This window comes from Triturus cristatus, chromosome 8 (assembly GCF_964204655.1).
Source record: "Triturus cristatus chromosome 8, aTriCri1.1, whole genome shotgun sequence".
Taxonomy (NCBI): domain Eukaryota; kingdom Metazoa; phylum Chordata; class Amphibia; order Caudata; family Salamandridae; genus Triturus; species Triturus cristatus.
In genome coordinates this window covers 1,533,675,006-1,533,697,878 of record NC_140591.1, presented here as the reverse complement: position 1 = coordinate 1,533,697,878, position 22,873 = coordinate 1,533,675,006, and the positions used below count along the sequence as shown (strand labels likewise).

At 44.4% G+C, this 22,873-nt stretch overlaps 1 protein-coding gene across 3 annotated transcripts in view; it reads left to right on the top strand.

Annotated features, from left to right (window-relative positions):
• Nucleotides 1-22,873, top strand: part of PDE2A (phosphodiesterase 2A) — a 1,179,840-nt gene that overhangs the window by 1,077,347 nt on the left and 79,620 nt on the right. For all 3 annotated transcript variants that reach the window (XM_085623379.1, XM_085623380.1, XM_085623381.1), the window contains one exon: nt 396-435. In XM_085623379.1, the coding sequence (XP_085479505.1) occupies nt 396-435 (40 nt within the window). The remainder of the gene's footprint in view (nt 1-395; nt 436-22,873) is intronic.

Genomic DNA, 22,873 nt, shown 5'->3' with positions numbered 1-22,873 from the left:
TACCCTAAGCTGGCACCTTACCTGATCCTAGCCCAACAAGTAGTACAAATGTAAAGACAAACTAGGTAATCGTGAGTGTTGAGCTGAAAATTATGAGGTAACGCTAAGACACAGTAAAGTAAACCAGGTAAAGGAGGGCGCCTCACCCACCTCACAACATAAACCCAACAGGCAAATGTCAAAGACAAGAAATATAACACACCTGAGGGACGGTAGGAGAAAGTCAAGAGAGGCCCCTCCTCAAACGTGCAGGCGCAAACAAGGCTGTCTGTGTCTAGATAATGGCGGCATAACTTAAAATCAGCGCTGCTTGAAATGTCACCTACCACGCGCTGCATCTGTTCTCCTATTTCATGAATACAAAATAAACATGTTTACTCTTTTCTCTTCCACAGGCTCTCTTACAAGTTGCCAAAAACCTCTTCACACACTTGGGTAAGCGCTACTTTATTTTCCTCGGCTTCTGAGCACGTTCTTTTTGTCCTCTTATAATTTACGAAAACATGGTCACTGCACCTTGATGACGTCTGTAGCGCTGGTGAATGGCAATTAACTAGTATGGACTTGGTGGAAAAGAATAATCCTGCTGTAAGAGAGCGCCTGAGAGCACAAACAGGCGTGCAGGCACGTTAAAATAAGCCAGATCTTAGCCCTTTGCTTAGATCATGGGCATTTGGAGTCTGTTTTTAGCACCTTCCCTTGCAACTGGATGTGTGATGCCCAGTCTAGCCAGTCTGAGATTGTATATCATCTCTCAATGCCATTTCAGTTGCATGCGGATGCATCAAATGGAGCAAGAAAGAAAGAGTTTTTTTAAACAAAAGAAATATGTGTATTTTTCTTAATAACATACTAGAATGTGCCACATTTATTTTCACTAGTTTGTTATATAACTGCACACACACTCGAAAAGAACAGAAAGTCATGGTACAGTAACAAAATAAAATCTAAAGCCACTGAACTTATCTCATCGGTGATGTCATTGGTGATGTCATCAGTGTCATTTGAGCTGGTAGCAGTGCTGCCCTTAATGATGTGCATGACTGGGCACACTTTAAGAGTAGTTTACTAAACCATAACTGGTGAATTGTAGTGTTTTTAGGTAACTTCATTTTAAATGTTTTTCTCTCAATTAAATTCTAAGTAAAAAAAAAAAAAATACTAAGGTCTTATAACCAAAGCTCATCATAACTTCACTTTAACTTTGTTTTTTCAGTGATTTTCTGTGATGTTTTGATAATATGCCACGTCCAGCTGTTCCACGCACTTCACCTCCTATGTAGGACCAAAGCAAGGTACACACTGCCTTTGGCTTTGCACAGCAGGGCTTGGCTGCAGGGAGTGTGGCAAAGCCCGGCACCCAGCTCTTTGTGGGAGGCCAGCCCTGGCTGTCCACCGCCTTTGGCTTTGCACAGCAGGGGTTGGCTGCGGGGAGTGTAGCAAAGCCCGGCACCCAGCTCTTTGTGGGAGGCCAGCCCTGGCTGTCCACCGCCTTTGGCTTTGCACCGCAGGGCTTGGCTGCAGGGAGTGTGGCAAAGCCCGGCACCCAGCTCTTTGTGGGAGGCCAGCCCCTGCTGTCCACCGCCTTTGGCTTTGCACAGCAGGGCTTGGCTGCAGGGAGTGTGGCAAAGCCCGGCACCCAGCTCTTTGTGGGAGGCCAGCCCCGGCTGTCCACCGCCTTTGGCTTTGCACAGCAGGGCTTGGCTGCAGGGAGTGTGGCAAAGCCCGGCACCCAGCTCTTTGTGGGAGGCCAGCCCCGGCTGTCCACCGCCCTTGGCTTTGCACAGCAGGGCTTGGCTGCAGGGAGTGTGGCAAAGCCCGGCACCCAGCTCTTTGAGGGAGGCCAGCCCTGGCTGTCCACCGCCTTTGGCTTTGCACAGCAGGACTTGGCTGCAGGGAGTGTGGCAAAGCCCGGCACCCAGCTCTTTGTGGGAGGCCAGCCCCGGCTGTCCACCGCCTTTGGCTTTGCACAGCAGGGCTTGGCTGCAGGGAGTGTGGCAAAGCCCGGCACCCAGCTCTTTGTGGGAGGCCAGCCCTGGCTGTCCACCGCCTTTGGCTTTGCACAGCAGGGCTTGGCTGCGGGGAGTGTGGCACAGCCCAGCACCCAGCTCTTTGTGGGAGGCCAGCCCCTGCTGTCCACCGCCTTTGGCTTTGCACAGCAGGGCTTGGCTGCAGGGAGTGTGGCAAAGCCCGGCACCCAGCTCTTTGTGGGAGGCCAGCCCCTGCTGTCCACCGCCTTTGGCTTTGCACAGCAGGGCTTGGCTGCAGGGAGTGTGGCAAAGCCCGGCACCCAGCTCTTTGAGGGAGGCCAGCCCTGGCTGTCCACCGCCCTTGGCTTTGCACCGCAGGGCTTGGCTGCAGGGAGTGTGGCAAAGCCCGGCACCCAGCTCTTTGAGGGAGGCCAGCCCTGGCTGTCCACCGCCTTTGGCTTTGCACCGCAGGGCTTGGCTGCAGGGAGTGTGGCAAAGTCCGGCACCCAGCTCTTTGTGGGAGGCCAGCCCCTGCTGTCCACCGCCTTTGGCTTTGCACAGCAGGGCTTGGCTGCAGGGAGTGTGGCAAAGCCCGGCACCCAGCTCTTTGTGGGAGGCCAGCCCTGGCTGTCCACCGCCTTTGGCTTTGCACAGCAGGGCTTGGCTGCAGGGAGTGGGGCAAAGCCCGGCACCCAGCTCTTTGTGGGAGGCCAGCCCCGGCTGTCCACTGCCCTTGGCTTTGCACAGCAGGGCTTGGCTGCAGGGAGTGTGGCAAAGCCCGGCACCCAGCTCTTTGTGGGAGGCCAGCCCCGGCTGTCCACCGCCTTTGGCTTTGCACAGCAGGGCTTGGCTGCAGCGAGTGTGGCAAAGCCCGGCACCCAGCTCTTTGTGGGAGGCCAGCCCCTGCTGTCCACCGCCTTTGGCTTTGCACAGCAGGGCTTGGCTGCAGGGAGTGTGGCAAAGCCCGGCACCCAGCTCTTTGTGGGAGGCCAGCCCCGGCTGTCCACCGCCTTTGGCTTTGCACAGCAGGGCTTGGCTGCAGGGAGTGTGGCAAAGCCCGGCACCCAGCTCTTTGTGGGAGGCCAGCCCCGGCTGTCCACCGCCTTTGGCTTTGCACAGCAGGGCTTGGCTGCAGGGAGTGTGGCAAAGCCCGGCACCCAGCTCTTTGTGGGAGGCCAGCCCCGGCTGTCCACCGCCTTTGGCTTTGCACAGCAGGGCTTGGCTGCAGCGAGTGTGGCAAAGCCCGGCACCCAGCTCTTTGTGGGAGGCCAGCCCTGGCTGTCCACCGCCTTTGGCTTTGCACAGCAGGGCTTGGCTGCAGCGAGTGTGGCAAAGCCCAGCACCCAGCTCTTTGTGGGAGGCCAGCCCTGGCTGTCCACCGCCTTTGGCTTCTTGCAGCGGGGGTTGGTGGCAGGGCCTCAGCTCGGTGGATTCGCATCAAACATAGGAAGCGGCTGCTAGGTACTGTACAGATCAGTAATACTGTACAAAGTTATTAGCAAATACATTATATTGTAACTCCCTGTTTAATAACCCCCCCCCCCCTTAAATAGCACCAACGTCATTAGCACAAGAAAGGTTTTTACCAGTCTTTTCATTTCGCGCCCCTTGATCTACAAGAAACTTGTCATACCCACAGAAGGCTAAACCGGATAAATGTCCGCAAATGCTATGTGGATTTGTCAAATGATGCCGCACTTATTAGCAAACAAACACTTTTTTTGATCCTCCCTTTTAATTATGTCCCTTTACAAATCAGCACACATTTCAAAATACAAAGAATCAGCTAAGCATGTGGCAGTTTTTGACATTCCATCAAACCGTTCTAAAGTTATGCGGGAATAAAAATAAAATACACTTTTTCAGCTGTCAAAATAACTCTACAATTTAACCTTTTCATGCCCAGATCAAAATGATTTTTAAAAACAAATTTCTCCAAAACTACTGAACATATTTACACCAAAATAAGCAAAAGATGTTGCTTGAGTAAAGTTGTAGAGTCATGCAAAGATTTCTGTCTTTTTGTGTGTGTGGAGGAGCAAAGAATCTTATGGGAGTTAAAATGGGAAATGTCACATTTTTTGACCTTCCATTTTTTTTGGGCTCACGCGCGACTTTTCTGCAATAACCTTGCTATTCCGAAGCCAAAGTGGATGAACTTTTTTATTTAAAAACGTTTGTGCATATTAGTTGAACAGTGCCAAAGGTAATAAGAAAACAAAAAATGGAACCTTTGACATAACCCTAAATCAAAAATACTGCGCAAAATCAGCATGTTGAAGGCCCTAGTGTAAAAATATTTATGTAATATATAAAAAAAAATGCCTGTTTGGTGAATTACACACACATAGAAAAATAATGCAGTGAAGCATTTGCTGCATTTTCGCAGCAGTACAACTGTTACGTAATCTGGGGCTGTATCGTGGACAGGTGTATAATGTAGGCATGTGTAGATTACTTTTGTTAGATTAGAAAGTTGTATTTCGGCACTCCCTGTATTCATCTCTTCATTTGTATCTATTTTCAATACATCATTCTTACATGCAATAGAGGTAGCTCAAATCACAGGAGAAACTGTTTTGCACTTAAGTAGACTGGAATTTATTGGTTCACACACAATTTCATACATAAGTGCCTACGTTGTAAATGATTTATACATTAATTGTGAATGTTTGAACATGAAGGAACAGTAGGTCAAGACAACAGCCGACACGTGTTTCGCTACATCCGTAACTTTTTCAAGGCTTAAATGAGGTAGCTATGTAGGTCCTCCAAAAGGTGATCGTGAAGCAGGAGGTTTCCATGTCACCTAGATCTCCTTAAGTGGTCCAGGGGAGATTACAAAAGTGATGCGCCGAATGACTGTGTCAGGGGCATGACACAGCCCTTAATTTACAGATGACAAACTGAGAATGTTGACAAGGAAACCTCCTGCTTCACGATCAGTCAAACATCGTTTCATGGGGCCGGTCGGCTATGTTAGAGAATCCTCAGCAGACATCCACCCTTAATCTGGGCATTTTTTAGGACTTTCGAACTTTTTGCCATCCAAAACAGCGTAGGGCTTACATGTGTCCTCGAGTTTTCCATCATTCATAAACTTTTGGAGGACATTCATATCTACTTCATTTGAGCCATGAAAAAGTTACGGATGTAACGAAACACATGTCGGCTGTCGTTTTTGTCTTCACCTACTGTTCCTTCATGTTCAAACATTCACAATTAATGTATAAATCATTTACAACGTATGCACTTATATATGAAATTGTGTGTGAACCATTAAATTCAAGTCTACTTAGGTGCAAAAAAGTTTCTCCTGTGATTTGAGCTACCTATATTGCATGTAAGAATGATGTATTAAAAATAGATACAAATGAAGAGATGAATACTGGGAGTGCCGAGGTACAACTTTCTAATCTAACTTTAACACGAGGATCTGGCTAGATGTTCGTGCACCAACACCCTAGGTAGTGGGGTGTTTTGTTACCTTGATTGGCACCAAAACCTACGTTCAATAGAATCAAGAATAGCATTACGTGACCCACATTAAACTTTTCCTGCTCTGAGGTGCGACTTCCTATGCCACCACTACCCTCTGTTTATGTTGTATAGATTACTTTTGTAAATGACATGGGGACTCCTTGTGCACCACAAACAAATATGCAAAAGCATGCACAGTCTAATTAAAAGGCACAGGAGAAAAAAACTGAAGCATCAAAGGCAAATTTGAATGATATGGAAAGGTACAAAATGCACTATTAAGACATGCATAGAACCCGATTGAACATGTGCAGTTTTACATACAGCCCCTGACCTAAGGGTTTGCTTCCTATTATTAACTGAAAATGAAATGCTATGACTCAGTGCTCAATTTGTAAAAAAAAAGAAAAAATAAGGTTTAGGGGCCCCTGGGTTCTCAGGATCCTGCTACACGTTCTGTTAAATGATGGTGTTGCCATATTCTGGGGTTCCCTAGTCTTGAATCCAAATTATCTATTTTTCCACCACTCAGTTCCTGCCTCTTTAGCTCACTCTTGCAGGTTCTTTCTTATGCTTGATTTCCTCTTTTGTCACTGTTTTTCCAACTTTCTCTTTATCACTTTTCTGCCGGTCAACCTCTTGTTTTGTGTCAAAGTCTGATGATAAAATAAGTCCTGGTCCCCAAAAATAAGTGCTTCTTCACACCACCTGTATACACCAGCACACTAAGCAGTTTTCAGACACTTCAATGTATAAAATGTGAAGGTCTGCATTTGAGTAGTAATGCTCCATTAATAGTGTTAGAATGTTGATGATGGTGAAAGCCCAGTGGACTCCTTCAGATGTACTAATATAATGAACATAAGAACTCAAACTGCCATAAGCATCATTACCTCCACACCCGTCATCCTCGTCCCACTCCTTAGCCGCATGAGTTATCCACCATTACCGTACCATGCTACTATCCAACCAAGCAGAAATAAACAACTACCATGCCCACCTTCTATTTCCTGATCATTAGCATAAAAGAGGGCTGCTCATGAAACACATCTAGTTCTTAAATGTTGGGCTTTGTGTTTCAGGACTGTAATATTGATTTACACCACTTCCTCGGCATTGTGCTGTTGCATAGGCATGCTGGGAAAGCAGTATGGCTTTTAGACCTAATGTAGCGGTCTCGCTCAGTGGGGGACCTTCCACTCTTAGATACATCAGAGCAAATCCCTGGCCGTTCCATCCATCTACAACTCACAGCGTGAGCCAGCGTGAGAGTGAGGCCGCGGGATTAAATGTGATTAGTTTGTAAAATGGGTGAGAATCTATGTGAGCCTCCATCTTCGAATTCAGTGTGCTCTTGGGGCAGCACTTCTAAATCTAACTGTATTGCGAGAGGTGCTAGATTTTGTTTGAGCTCATTGCACAGAAGCAACATAAATCAGGAAGTTTGTTGCTAAGGACAATGAGTATCTGTGCAGAGAATGTCTATCCATAAGCTTAGTATTCTGGATGAATGTTGCTTACTGTGCTATTATGGAGGTGAAAGCCGATAAAAAAGCTCTGCTATATAGAAACTACTTCTCCTGAGAGCGAAGTACAAGAGACTCCTCCACAGTCAGAGTGGAATGAAGTGAGGTGAATATTCCATCTAGAAGATGATTGATTAGGCAGTCGAAGCAGCATTTGTGGCCAGGGAGGGTCCCTCCACTAAGATGCCTAACATGTTGGTGGACCCTGACAATGATGGCGTACACTACTCAGAGGAGGACGACAATAGAGGCCGCTTTTATGCAGGGACAGGAGACTGATTCATTGCAGCATTTAAAGGACAATCTTGCCCTGCCTCAATCCTCAGCTAATGTGGATAAGTATGACCTTTTCAGTCAGTATCAGCGGTGAGATCCTGAAAGTCTGTCTCTTCATGCTTCTGTTCCGACTGTGCTCCCCAATGAATGGAAGGAGGTTGACTATCAGTCATTTCCTAGATTCCTCACAGAGCATTGTTTTGAGAAATTTCTGTCAGTGGTCAAGGTTGTTTCCCTGATGGGGTGGCTTCCATGGCAGGGTGTAATAATCTTTGAGGAAGCAGTACTTCCAAATCCTTTGGACAAGAAGCTGCGGTTTGCAGTGAAGAGGTCGTATTCCACCTCAGACTTTGCTATTCAGGCAAGTACCTATTTGAATTAAGCCATTCAGGCAGTGATCAAGAACTTCCAATTATTGGTGGCTCAGATACAGCAGGTAGTAGACTTCACATCAACATTAGTTTGTTCATCTATTGAAAGGAGTGGTGGCAACTTCAGGGGCTGCCGCCGCAGCCAGTAGGCACCTATGGATATGCTCATGGAAAGCTGAAGCTTCCAGAAGACCCTTTTAGGGCATCTTTCCTCTCTGGATCCAGTTTCTTTGGGTTTAGCTGGAAGAACTTGTCATGCAATTTGCTGAAGGCAGGAGCTTTTAGCTCCAGTAAATTCAAGTTTCAGAGGTGAGGAATTAGGGGACTTGGTGACTTGTAGTTCACTGATACTTTTTTAAATTGCTCTAAAACCTGATCCATCATTCATGCCCAAAGTTCCATCCACTTTCCATATTTCTCAAGACTTCGTTTTACCCATTTCCCATCATGGTTCAATTTCTCTGAAGAAATCACATTGCATTCATTAGATATTCATTGTGCTCTACCCATTTAAGTGAATAGTGCAGAAAGGAAGATGGATTCATTGTTTATGACTTTTAGCATCTCAGGATAAGAACTGAAACTTCTCTGTACATGTTGGGCAGATGGCTAAAGCAGACTATCATTCTAGCTTCTGAGAAGCAGGGTAAGGATTGACCAGGGGTTGTTCAGGGCAGATCAACTCGTGGCATGTCTACATCATGGACATTTTTGAAAAGGGCATTCATGGAGAAAATGTGTGCGGCAACCACTTGGGCAACTCCACACACAATTACAAACTTCAAGTGGGTGAAGGTCTTTCTTCAGATTTTGAAGAGAAAGTATTTTAATCTGGAAAGAGTGTCTGAATTTCTATTCCAAGCATCTTAAAACATCAATGGTTGTTGTATTATTTGGACTAATCGTATATTACCTCTGTTATAATGTTGCATTCTTCTGGATGGTTTTCTGCTTGGGTTGGTACCCATGCAGATAAGGCCTGGGATGAAGAAGATGGGCAAGGAAGTAATGACCCAGGTTCAGACCCGTAATCTTTGTTACCATTACTCCAAATCCACATGTTCCTTGTCACAGTCCTCAGTTTCTCATCCAACCACTCAAGGGAGGTAAGGGGGAATCAACCAGCAGAACATTATTATTTTAAATACCTGGTACCTACAGGAAATGTGTCATGAGAAGCCCTCTTTTATGTCAATGATCAGGAAGTTGTTTATTTTGTTTGCTAGTATTTAGGTCCAGTAATGGAGGAAAACGGATGCAGGTAAGAACTGTGACAAGGGAGACCTTGACTCCAAGGAAGGCAGATAACCGGTCAGTAACCTGGTCATTTTCTTAAACACAGAAAACTATTTCATTTGCACATGGAATACTATTGGTCCATCTGAGTAGAAACAGGGAATCTACAGCTATGCATGCTTTACAGCTTGGGAAGTTTGGTTTTCACTCTCCATTATAAATCTGACAACATGTTCTAATTGGTTAGATTGTGGGTTGGCTTTAAAGGCCCAAAGTTGACAATAGCAGTTATTGTACTTAATTCTATTGTTTGTGTGTGTGTGTGTGCGTGCGTTTGTGTGCGTGTATTGATATTTTATCATACATACCACTATTAACACCTAATACCCCAGATTAGTGATCAATGACAAACAAAACCAAACGTACATTTTCATGCGTAGAGAAGCACAACCAGGGGTGTAACACAGTCCCGTGAAGGTGGGGGAGCCTCCAACCCTTCAGAGGGCCCCCAACCATTCAAGGAGTCCCCATTCAGCTCAAAGCCTATGGATATTTGTAAGATATTGGAGACTCTGTGGCCCCTCATAACATTCTACAGGGGGTGCTCCATCATGTTGTGTTTCACCACTGTTCCCAAGCATCCTCACAGCCACATCTGAACATAAATCATTAGTATCAACAAGGTCAGAAAGTAATCTGCTACTTCCTGCAATTAAGCACAAGTTTTAACCACTGAATCACCTACCCAAGTCAAGTCAAGTCAAGAATAGCTTTATTCGGTTAGAATTAACCATAAAAGTATGACATTCTTCAAACACACATAAAAATTGCATAAGCGATACAATAAAATTATATAGCTCACATATTTCAAGATTTTCAATCGCCTACCCATAAACGTAGACAGTATGTAGTGCTGAATGGAGGGACGTAATAGACACGTCACTCCATGTAATACAAGCTTATTCTTTTGTTAGATGTTACTAATAGCTGATAAACAATCAAGAATGTGTAAATACTGGGGAATAAGGAGCTAAGAGGCAAACAAAAGACAAAATAGGACAAGGAAAACAGCCAGAAGGAAAGAAACTATGGACTTTGCAACTAATAGAACATTAGAAAGGTGTCATGCAATTCAACTTTCTACAAAGCTGGTAATCACAAATTAAATGGCAGACATAACTACTGAACAGTTTTTCGTGGGGGCTTGAGAAACCTCCACAGGAATGTATGACAGTAAACCGCATCCGATTAGCACGCATGCCTTCTGAACACCGTCATTAGAACAAACGTATCTTTATCACACATTCGTTAAGCACGCAAGTCGTTATAACAACTTGCCTTAGGGGGTCGCTGGATTTTGGAATAGTTTTATTTACTATTCCCACTCCGGTCTGCACAACAGTAGGGAAGATGTTGGACTTTTAAATCCAACAGAATTCCACCAATGCGCCCCCATAAAGCAAGTCTCTGTAATAACTTGCGTGCTGAACGAATGCGTGCTAAAGACGCGTTCGTTCTATTGCCAGTGCTGTGAAGGCACAGCGTGATTCCGGCTTCGTCCTAAAGGACGTTTCCCCCTCCACAGCAAGCTATAGTCCTTGATGCACCAAAGTATCAGGTGTAGTGAATGTGGCCTACAGGAAGTGACCTCATCGCGTCAAAGGGCTGACCCCTTGACCCACCCTTAGCCCCTTCACATCCTGAGTTTTCAGGGGTGGCCCATAAACATCTAAATGCAGTCACATCATATGGTGCACTCACAAATTATTTGACCTGTTTATTTAGGCAAACAGTATTCCACCACCAGGCATAAATAATGTCCTGATTATTACATTTCTGATCCAATCTGAGCAAACACCAAAAACCTGGTTGGTGTCACTGTAAGCTGCGAGCTGGTTCAACGTTGCAGAACACACAAACTATGCTGTGTGTTCTGGAAACACTTATGATGGAGCACTGTGACCACAGCTCTTTCACAAAAATAATCCTGGTAATTGGATGTTTTGAAGCAAGGCTGTATTCTAGTTCTGTGCCCTACCTCCACATCTTCTGTAGATGGTTAAAAGTATGGTTTTCAAGGAGCCTGGAGTGGGCATTCAAGTCTTATCAGCTGTTCATGTAAGTGCAGTGTCCAGGCACTCTAAAAGCCACATTGACAAAGAACAGCCCCTTTAAATCCCTTAGAGTAAATGAGATATTGTCGCCTCTTTCTACAGGGGAGTGCCACAAGAGCATCTGAATGGCTGACATTCACAGACTTCGTGTGCGGATGAGCAAGTGCCATTACAATGAAAGCTTGGGCGAGCACAGAGTGAATTATCGGCTATCACTGGAGATGCGCTTCCCCGAAAAGCCAGCCATCTAGAGGGACAATTTCAGACATTCTGTGTGCGTCACAACAGAGAGGAGGCTATTTTAAGTCCGCTCAAGTGCCTTATCTCTGAATGTCACACCTCAGTGTGGCAAGCTGTCCTCCTACTGATGTAACTTTTAGAGTCATGTAGAAAGGAGCATAGGTGCGATCCACGTGTGGTCATAGTGACTGGAAGGAGGTGCGATGGGCCCTCATCATGAGAGTGACGGCTATAAATATGTAACTTGCTCAGTCGTGCTACAACTCTACGTCAGTAACATGGTCAGCTCCGCCACTCACACCCGGGGGAAGGTAGCAGACTGCCTGGCATACCAGCACATAATTCACCCAGATGCATTGTGGTAAATTAAGTGTGTGATAACACTCACTATTCATCAATCAATATTCTTTATTCGATTTAAAAAAATCATAAAAGACAAACACAATATAAAACAAAAAATGGAGAGCAACATCAACACAAGTTAATATTTCGATTGCTTTAGAACCCCAGAGAAGTCACGTGAGAGAAAAAAACAGACTGTGGGTGTATTTAAAAACTGTAGATCCAATAATGCAGGTCTGACTTCAATAAAATTCATAGGCTTTAAGAGTGGGTGTATAAGTTTAAATTGCAAATGATTGTATTTCGTACAAATTATGACAATGTGTACTGTGCCATTAGCTGAGACATTCTCACAATTACACAAGGGCATCATCAAGTCCTTAAACGAACCGTGATTAGAAGGCAATAGTCGCGGGAATAAATTAAGCCTAAAACACGTCAAAAGATGTCACTGGTGGTGGGACAGATTCCAAGGAAGATAGGGCTCCAGTCCACTAACAGTTTTCACCAGTATCGCATGACGCCCTGAATGTTTGTGTAGTGCTATGACCTCACGGTCTGCTGCCATCTTGTCTCTAAACGCATCATTGACCCTTCTACGATCGGGTTTAGCTATTTGGATTGGTATAAAGTTTGAGTCTCCCTAAAGATTTCATATTAAAGGAGATATAGGCCAGCCATGGGATCAAGGAAGAGTTATCCTTATGCGTGCAATCCTGCGTGATCAGATTGTTAAGAACTAACTCCTCCTTTGTCCAAACTGAGAGACAGAGCTTCAGGGGATAAAGTCGAAGCTGATCAATAATATAGCCCAAACCCAGCTCTACGTGCACAATTTTGAAGGGTGTGATTTGGGGAACCCCCAAAAGCCCCCTGAGAAATTTGTTTTCAGCTGTTTGAATAGGGGGCGACAAGCCCATCTCCCCAGATACTGCATCCATAGCTGGCTCATGGAATGCGCTGAGCCGTGAAAATTTCCAAGAATGATTTTATGTGGGTGCGCCCAAGTCGATGGGAGAAATCTCCTATGCTAAACATAGCCCTATTGAGAACCATCATGTTACGGGTTATAAGCGAATGCCAGTGGAGGCTAGAGTCTAATTGAACACCCAAATAACTAAACTTATTAACCTGGCTTACAAGGTGAGGTCTGCTGAAAATTTCAATCAATAAGGATTGATAAAGCGCAGCAAATTATCTGTACCGGTCTCAAGGCACTGGAGTTGCTGGCTGCTTCACGTGCTCTGTTCATTTGAACAGCCATGCAAGCAGAGAAAAACGATAGAAAAGTTGGAGAAAGCTCTCAGAAAATGGGGGAAAAGAAGGAGAAAGGAGTAAAAAAGAGGGAGAAGCAGGAGAAAGCACTCAGAAAAACAGGGGAAAGGAAGGAGAAAGCAGTAGAAAATGAAACAAAGGCAGGAGAAAGCACTCAGAAAAACTGGAAAAAGGAAGGAGAAAGCAGTAAAATGAGGAAAGAGCAGGAGAAATCACTCACAAAAAATGGAGGAAAGGAAGGAGAAATGAGGGGGAAGGAGAAAGCAGTAAACAACAAGGAAAAAGTAGGAGAACGCACTCTGAAAAACAGGGGGAAAGGAAGGAGAAAGCAGTAAAAACAACTAGGCAAAAGCAGGAGAAAGCATGCAAACAAATGAGGGAGAGGAAGGAGAAAGCAATAACAAAGAGGCAAAAGGAGGAAAAAGAACTCAGAACAACAGGACGAGAGGAAGGAGAAAGCAGTGAAAAACAAGACAAAAGAAGGAGGAAGCGCTCAGAAAAACTGGAAAAAGGAAGGAGAAAGCAGTAAAATGAGGAAAGAGCAGTAGAAATCACTCACAGAAAATGGAGGAAAGGAAGGAGAAAGCAGTGAAAAACGAGGCAAAAGCTGTAGAAAGCACCCAGAGAAACGGGGAGGAAGCAGAGCGGTGCAGCAGCACTGGGACAGCTGGACCTGGGGCCTCTTCATTCATTGATTCATGCTGCTGCTCCATTAAGTAGGTCCAGAGGGGAAAGAAAGGCACTGGGAGGTGGTGGGCGGTACTTGGTGGGAGGCAGGAAAACAGGTGGCAGGCTGGAGTGGCAAATGAGGAAAAAACAAGAAGCAGCAGTGAAAGATGAGGGGAGAGCAGGAGAGGCACTCAGAAAAATGGGGGAGAAGAAGGATAAAGCGGTAAAATCTAGTCAAAAGCAGGATAAAGAACTCCGGAAAACGGAGGACAGGAAGGAGAAAGCAGTGAAAAACTAGGCAAAAGCAGGAGTAAGCACTTAGAAAAACAGTGGGAAAGGTGGGAGAAAGAAGTAAAAAATGAGGCAAAGGAAGCAGAAAGCACTCAGAAAAATGGGGGGAGAGAAAAGAGAAAGCAGCAAAAAAGAGGCAAAAGTATGAGAAAGCACTCCAAAAACAGGGGAGAGGAAGGAGAAAGCGGTAAAAAACGACGCAAAAGCAGGAGAAAGCACTCAAAAAAATAGGGGAAAGAAAGGAGAAACAATGAAAAACAAGGCAAAAGCAGGAGAAAGCACTCAGAGAGGGGAGGAAGCAGAGTGGTGCAGTAGACCGGGAAAGCTGAGCCTGGGGCCTGCCCAATGGGGTCACGTTGTGGCTTCACTAAGTAGGTCCTGGGAGGCGGTGGGTGGGGCTAGTCAGGAGGCGGGGAAACGGGCAGCAGGCAGGAGCGGCAAATAGGGAAAAAAAAGAAGAAGCAGTGAAAGACAAGGCAAAAGCAGGAGAAAGCATTCAGAAAAACGGGTAGAGAGGAAGGAGACAGCATTAAAAAATGAGCCAAAAGCAGGGAAAGCACTCCTAAAAACTGGGGACAGGAAGGAGAAAACAGTAAAGTGAGGCTAGAGCAAGAGGGAGCATACTGAAAAACAGGGGCAAGGAAGGAGAAAGCAGTGAAAAACAAGGCAAAGGCAGGAGAAAGCACTCAGAGAAACGGGGAGGAAGCATAGCAGCATGCAGAGAAATGGGCTAATGGGTGAAAAAGTTTGGTATTCACCATCGTTGGTGCAGCCAGTACTCGGTATATATAAACATGTGTTTCAGGATAGTTGTACTTCTTTAGTGGAGAGTAACACCTTACATTTGGGGTGCTGGCAATGCTGCTTATAGTCAGGGTTGTCTGCATAAGTCTTCATTCTGGACTTGTGAGATGAATCAGTGAGTCAAACTTTCTTGACATCAATTTTCAGTGGTCCAGTGGGGTAGAATACTACCCATGGGTCTCCCGAACATTAGGGTGGCTGGGCTTTCACCGGTTGTAGAATGAGGAGTAGATCTGCAGGCAAGAAGAGTAGAATGAAGGACTGACTTGAGATCAAGTACCTCTAGTACAGCGATCTGAACATCTTTCTTAAGAATGCTCATAAAACATTCAACAACGACATTAGCCTTAAAGGTGTGCTTTTCTGATGCTTGATATTCAAATGAGTAAGAAAGTGTTTTAATTCCCGACCACTGAATGGTGGATTGTCAAACTTTAGAATGGATGGAACACCCCAGGTTGCAAATACGCCTTCTAGTCTTTCAACTACTCTATCAAGAGTGATTGATGAAAGGTTTTCTACCGGAGGAAATCAGGAGTACACATCTATGAATGGCATAAGGTAATGGCCATTTTCAAGGGGTCCAAAGAAGTCAACTGCAATTTTCTCCCAGACATGTTCAAAGGATGCTGTGTTGTGTTGGGAGATAAACAATTGCACAAATGACAAGCCTGGAGCCCTCTCTCAACTCACTCATCAAGATGAGGGAACCAAAAACAGTTCCGTAGGGCTCGCTTGGTGGGGACAGTTCCACAAAGTCCCTCGTGTGCCACGTCAATGGCTTGCTGTCGTAAACTTTCAGGAAGGACAATTCACTACCCTCGCAAGATAATCCCTTCTTGTGTAACCGACAGTTCATCATGCACATTCTTGAATTATTGATATTCAAGGTTATCAAGAGGTCGAGCATGTGTTCTCTAGGATTGATGCCTAATATTGTTTTTGAGGATGAGCATTTTCCCTTCTGCATTGGTAGCAGCACTTATTTGCTGCTCGGACACAGCTGCAGGAGTGCTGGATTCCACAGTGAAGTTATCGTAGATCTCGCCACTTTGGAAAGGGGTACTAAGACACTGTATGGGCACTCGAGAAAATTAGACTGCAGGGTTTTGATCTTTTCTTGGCTGCTCTTTCTCTCACATGTATTTTTATTATGAAGTTTTTGGGAAACATGGAGCCAGCAACATAGCTGAAACTCTCTTCAGGACAGAACAAAAAATATACCCGCACAGTGTCTGAAGGCCTAAAAGTTATTATACTGTGTAGGTGCAGCTGCATTTTCCATATGACAAGCCGACGTGTAATTAAATTATTTAAACTTATAACTCCCCCTCGGAAAATGCGAGCAACGTCCTTCAATGTAATTTCTTGCTTAGCTTTCAAAATGTGGTTTAATGGTGAAATCAGGTATTTGATAACGTAAGTGGAAGATTTACTTTACAAAAATTTACTTGACGCTGCCTGAGCTAGATCTGTCTTAACATCAGTTTTACGATTCATCCCACCTCCTTAGCTGGGATTAGCTATCTCTTAGTGGAGAGGAACTGTTGGCCAGCTTGGCTGGTGAAATTTGAAACTAGTGGGGCGTAAGAACAATTCATGAACTTTGGCACATATGCATATGAGCTGCAAATGTTCTAGGAAAGTTCAAGAGGTTTCTCCCTCAAAGAACATATTTAAAAATTGGTGTAAAATGGTGCATTTTCTAGCACAATTTCTTTAATAAATTAACCAAAATGCACATTTCTTATAGGCATTTTTTTTAAAAACCGTTCAAAATATTGCACAGATTTTCAAATTTTTCAATCTCCAAATTTGAAAGGTAGAGGTGGGCGAGTCATTGAAAGCTTGAGTCACCTGCCTGACTCTGGCTAAGTTTGAGATCCTTTTGGGCTCTTAAATTCCAAAATGAGCCATGCCTTCATGTGGCACCTGCCTGCTGCACATGCTCTAATCTCATGTGCCAAGAAAGAGAGACAAGACATCAACTTTCAGTGTAAAATAGGGCAGGGAGGGAATTATCCATCTAGTGGCTTGCAAATGTCAGTGCCGGGCAAGGCCTGAATACCGAGAATATCATATACAGGATTCATAGATTCTGCGAATTGGGCTAGTTCCAACAGCAAAAATTATGTGTTCATCTGGCCCTAAATGTTTTTCCATTTTTATAAAATTGTTAGGGAAATTTATTATGTGGTGTTCTTTGTCTTAAAATTGTTGGTACTGCTTTAACTTTACAGGCAAATCTCTCTGGATAGCCTGTTGCTTGTGTCATAGCTACCACGGGTTGATCAGAGACTCTCTTAGAAGCGTGTATTGACCTAACTTGACTGTGTTAATTAAGTTGCTAGGGTCACCCACTATAAAATCAATACCCCATTTCTGACAATTTCTCTCAACTAAATTCATACATTTAAAGTACTGGATTGAACACCTTCCTCGCCACAGAAATATATAAAAGTATTGAAGCTGCTGAATAAAGTTGGTAAATAAGAAGTATTCCCCATGCATTTACCAGTCCTAAAATATGGTTGTGAGAAAACTGTTATGTAATCAGCAATTTTTATATAACAAGAATTGAGCTTCAAGTTCAGTTTCTGACGGTGATGATGGTATTATCACTATCAAATTTAGCCCTATATCTTAGTTTGAAATGCATCCTCGAATTACCCTTCGATGCAAGGATGCATTTTGCACAAGCAAATAGTGGGGAAAACACAATTGCTGTGAACAGCATCCACTCGCATTTTGGTTGCTTGTGTGTTCCTGCACTTTCATTTTGCAGCATAGGTGGTGTCATTACATGATGTGTGCAATAGTATAATTTAAGTAATTTAGCGTACAGCACAATAGACATAGTGGTGACAAGCTAACAGGGAGTTTTAGACCCTGAGATAATGGAAGCGAGAGTGGGAGCCTTAAGTTTGCAGTAAATCAATCAATTAATACATTCTTTATTCGATCCATTAAATACAGATCATAAAAGCACAGGTAAAATCAACAATTAACACACAATTTCAAATCATAAGTTCTAAGATTCATATAGTGACTAAGATTACCTTGGCAGATCATGAATAAAGAATATTAAAAAATTAGAATAGATACAGTAAAAAAACGCCAAATTTTGAGCCATGTGGGCGACATGTATATATATATATAGTTGCCCTTTATCTCTAGGTTGGTTTTGGAATAATGACTCCGCACAGTCTAGAATCCCCCCAATTTTATCCTTCTTATACAAGCCCACAAAAATGTAGCTACCGAAAAGCAAACAAAAGGATCAGGCAAAGACTTGAAAAAGTATCTTTCCTACCGACATTGTCTAAAATTGTGGTGCCTTAAAATCGGAATGATATATCTACTCTTTCTTTTTTGTACAACCCAGAGAACAAAACTTAGTGCAAAACAGATTGGAGTGAGTGGTTATCACAGGGGCACAGCATCAATTCAGAGTGCTTGAACCTTCTCTCCGGATAACCTAACATCAAAGGGATCAGCTTCATGCAACATCTCAGTAGGATGTATCGGTGCTGTGCAATACTAATACTTGCTAAGTAGGAGTACCCTTCCTCTAATCTGGGTGGGATCATATGGTATGCGAGGACTGCTGGTTTGCTATGACTCCGTTCCACTCGATCATAATGTGCCTTCAACATAAAGCTATCAATCAGTTTCTGTTTAGAGACCTTCCTGCACGCAGTCGGATCCTTAGATAGTTTGGGTAACCCAATAACAGTCAGAGTTAACTCCATGTATCTCATCCACCTAATCCTACTGTACTTTTCCATGTTTAGACAGTTTTTTATTATAGTTTGCTTTAGGTTAACTGTATCCCTACGCCAAATGGAAAACCACAGTAGGATTGGGGCCAGTCTAATCGTGTCTGACACATATGTCAAACCCAATTCAATATGTAGGATATAGTTTGAGTGGGAGGACGGAAGGGACACTAAGCTCCTAAAAAATCTATCTTTGAGGATTTGGAGAGAGTCTATATGCGCCATACCCCACAAGTAGCCGCTGATTTTGTCTCCGCCTGATAGATACTTTTTATTTGGACTAAAGTTCTCACGCCCAACCTTTTGGAAAAGGAAACCTTTTGGAAAAGGACATGATAGCTGTCCAACTCCTCTCCATGCCTAGTGCCCTACCCGCCACCAGATTTGACCAGGTTTGATTTTTATCGAACAGGACCCCCAGGTGGGGGAAGGTGTCTACCACTTCTATTTTGCAGGATTCTATATTAAAATGCGGAGCTCTGTCGCGACTAACAGCCCCAGATATGATGACCAAGGATTTTGTTTCATTAACATTCAGATGCCATGAAGGACACATATGGTATGAGCCGTTAAAGGGCTAAGCCCGTTCTGGCGATCAGCACCACGTCATCAGCAGAAGCCAGTATTGGTAGGGAGCAGGTACCACACTTGGGGACATCCGAAGAGAAACCCAGAAGGTTTTCCTCAACCCCGTTTGTGTAGATGGAAAAGAGGAACAGAGGAGAACACATCCCTGCCTGACGCTCTTAAAGGAGCGGGTGCGTTCCCCATTTTTGCCATAACTAACACATGCGGTGGCATTGGAGTATAATTGATGGATAAAGTTAATTATGGCTGGATCAATTACCATCACCTCCAATATATACCATAGCTTGGAGTGGCTTACGCAGTCAAATGTCGCAGATAGGTCCATGAAGGCCATATACATTTTTCCACCCTATGCTCTGGTATATTTATCTATTGTTAAGGATACATTTAGGCACTGGTCTATGGTTCCCTTTCCCCTTAGAAACCCATACTGCGCCTGCATTAAAATGTTCTTCTTTTGTGCCCACCCCTCCAGCCTAAATAGGAGGAGTCGACCCATGAGCTCGGCAATTGTATCTAGCAGGGAGATTGGCCTATAGTTCTGTGGGTTTCCCCTGTCCCCTTTTTTATATATCGGTCTTCCATGAAGGCCGGGGGCCAACCTTAACTATGCTATTAAAAACATTAGTTATTAGGGGGGCGCATAGGTCTTGGTTTTCCTGGAAAAAAATCAAATAGCACCCCATCAGGTCCTGGAGCCTTACCAGCACTACAGAAAGAACTATTGATGGACAGAATGCAGAACAATGTCATACATTCACCCCAGTACAGAGATCTGGGCCTAAATCCATCGTTTTTTTGCTCACCATGCCATTCCAGTTTGGACCCAGCCATATGCAAATCAGTCGTGACCCTGTGCCCAATAGGAACAGTCCAGCCCAAACTGCCAGGCCAGGTCTGCCCTGGACTGGAAACAAGCATCCTGGGACCGGTTTCGGGTTTTCACCCCTCTTCAGCCAGGATAGCTTGATTCCAGTGGCGTCCTACTCGGGGTGACAAATGCAAAAAGAACTATTGATGGACAGAATGCAGAACAATGTCATACATTCACCCCAGTACAGAAATCTGGGCCTAAATACATCGTTTTTTTGCTCACCATGCCATTCCAGTTTGGACCCAGCCATATGCAAATCAGTCTTGACCCTGTGCCCAATGGGAACAGTCCAGCCCGAACTGCCAGGCCAGGTCCTCCCTGGACTGGAAACAAGCATCCTAGGACCGGTTTCAGGGTTTCACCCCTCTTCAGCCAGGATAGCTTGATTCCAGTGGCATGGAGAGCATGGGACTCACGTCTGAGCATACCCGTCCCACTCGGGGTGACAAATGCAAAAAGAACTATTGATGGACAGAATGCAGAACAATGTCATACATTCACCCCACTACAGAGATCTGTGCCTAAATCCATCATTTTTTTGCTCACCATGCCATTCCAGTTTGGACCCAGCTATATGCAAATCAGGCTTGACCCTGTGCCCAATGGGAACAGTCCAGCCCGAACTGCCAGGCCAGGTCCTCCTGTTGTGTTTTGATTTGTTCTGCATTCCCTCCATCAATTGTGTGCCTTTTGCTTTCTTGCTCTAAGAGCGCCAGGTATGCCCAGACGTGGGTCCTGGGCTCACAGTGCCACTGGAATCAAGCTATCCTGGCTGAAGAGGGGTGAAACCCCGAAACCGGTCCTAGGATGCTTGTTTCCGGTCCAGGGAGGACCTGGCTTGGCATTTTGGGCTGGACTGTTCCCATGAGGCACAGGGTCAAGACTGATTTGCATATGGCCAGGTCTAAACTGGGGTGGCATGGTGAGCAAAAGAATGATGGATTTAACCCAGATCTCTTGACTGGGGGTGAATGTTTTGATTTGTTCTGCATTCCGTCCATCAATTGTGTGTCTTTTGCTTTCTTACCAGCACTGCAGGCTGCCAGCCCTCTTCTTACTTCTAAAAGTGAGATGGATCGGTTACCTTGCTTTTCGAAATCTAAATTTGTTAAAGGTGTTGCAAGAGATTTAGTGGAGGCAAAAATATGTACAAAGTGTGCCACCCATGCTTATTCACCTACATAAGTATCCAGGGTGGGATCCTTGGGATTTTTGAAGCAGGGTGTGTTAATTACCTTCCAAAAATCTCTGCTATTTCCCGTGCTGGCTGCATGACCATGTTCCATCCAGGCTTCTTCACATCCCTTTCTCTCTTCTTTCTTGCTATCTTGTAATCCCTGCGTAGTGATCTTATTTGGTCTACATTTCTAGGTTGATTTTTCAGCGCATTACTAAGGGCTTTTGAGGATTTTGTACAGGGCGAATCAAACCAGCTATTCGTTTTTAGAATTATTCGCCGGTTTCTAATGAGTAAGGCCACTTTTACTTTCCCAAGTAGTTCTATAAACTGTCGTAATTCTACTGCTGAGCTGGACTCCAATTCTAAACAGTTAAAAATATTGTCCAGTAAGTTCGATATGATCTGAGGGATCAGTTTCATTATATCAATTTGTGCCCACTTTAGTTGGAAACCATTCTTTCGGGACAGTGTAAGGTATTCTGTTCCCTGATAGTGCGTCACTTCCCTGCTGGCCAAACTCAATTTTATAAAGACAATGGCGTGGTCACTAAAGCACATAAATAAGTTATCTACATGGGTAACCTGATCACTAAAAGGATTTGACACTAATATAAAATCGATGGTGGATTCATATCCATTCCTTCTAAAAGTTTTCCCTATGTTACCTGTTAGTGAATTCGGGTTATTGGCTATTGCCATGTCCCTGGTGTATATCATCCTATTTAGGGTGTTTCTGTATTCATTATGAGCAAAGTGGTGGATGGGATTTCCCAGCACGTCTTCTAGACCACAAACACGATCTTGGTTATGTTTGTAGAGGTGTACGTTAAAAACACCCACCCATTTAATACTAAGTGCTCCATTATAAACACACCTGGTGAGTTTATCTATCTCCGTATTCAGCTCAGCTACCACTAGGTGCATGTGTTCCCCAAAATTATTATTTATAATAGTTAGAGCCATGCGCCCTCACTGGCGTCCATTATCAGGAGTAGGTGGAAATAGGCACTTGGACGTTCAAACTTTCTTATTTTTATTAGTAGGGTTTTTGGGATTAGAGTTAAAAGACCCCCCTTTGCTCTACCTGACTGTGATGGTGTTGCCTCTGTCTGGAATCAGCGGTAACTGTTTAGAAAAATACAATCCGTGGCCCATGTTTCCTGTAGGGAAGTAATGTCCTGGGTTTGCCAATATATTTGCCAGTATACGTTGCTTAGCTTTAGTCCAATGCCTGCCACATTCCAGGAAGCTAAGGTAAGTGAATGATTATGTGCCTCGTTCTAGATGTCGGGAGGTATTATGCTCCCTTGAATATTGACATCTGGTCTATCCAATCCCTCTACAAGATCACTGCCATCTAAGGGTAGTCAGTCGCATGCTTTAAGGTCTGTCAAGGGGACATATTTATTTGCCAATCTCCACCCTGCAAAACCAATGTTTCTATCCATTTGGCTCCATGTGAGGGCTTCCCTGGGGGGACCTCTATATTCATTTCCAGAGAATGGGATAAGACTATAAAAATACTCCAATGGTAACACTGTAATCTGTGCATCCTTCATGGGTTCTTTGTATAGCTGGCCTAAGAAGGATCTAACTGCAAATTCATTATTAAAATTAATTAATTACCACACAGTCGCCCGCTATGGATTTCCTGGAGGTGCCCAGCCACTCCACTCCCCTGGCAATAATAATCTGATTGAACAGAGGTCCACATTCCACCCCCCACCCATAAGTTGGGGCTCACCCACAGTGAACTCAGGATGTAAGAGACTGCATGGGGATTTTACTGGTGTCCCCCTGGCTTGACTAGGCCGCTGCGCAGCAGCTGGAGTATGGGGCACTGGGCTGGTTACATGCA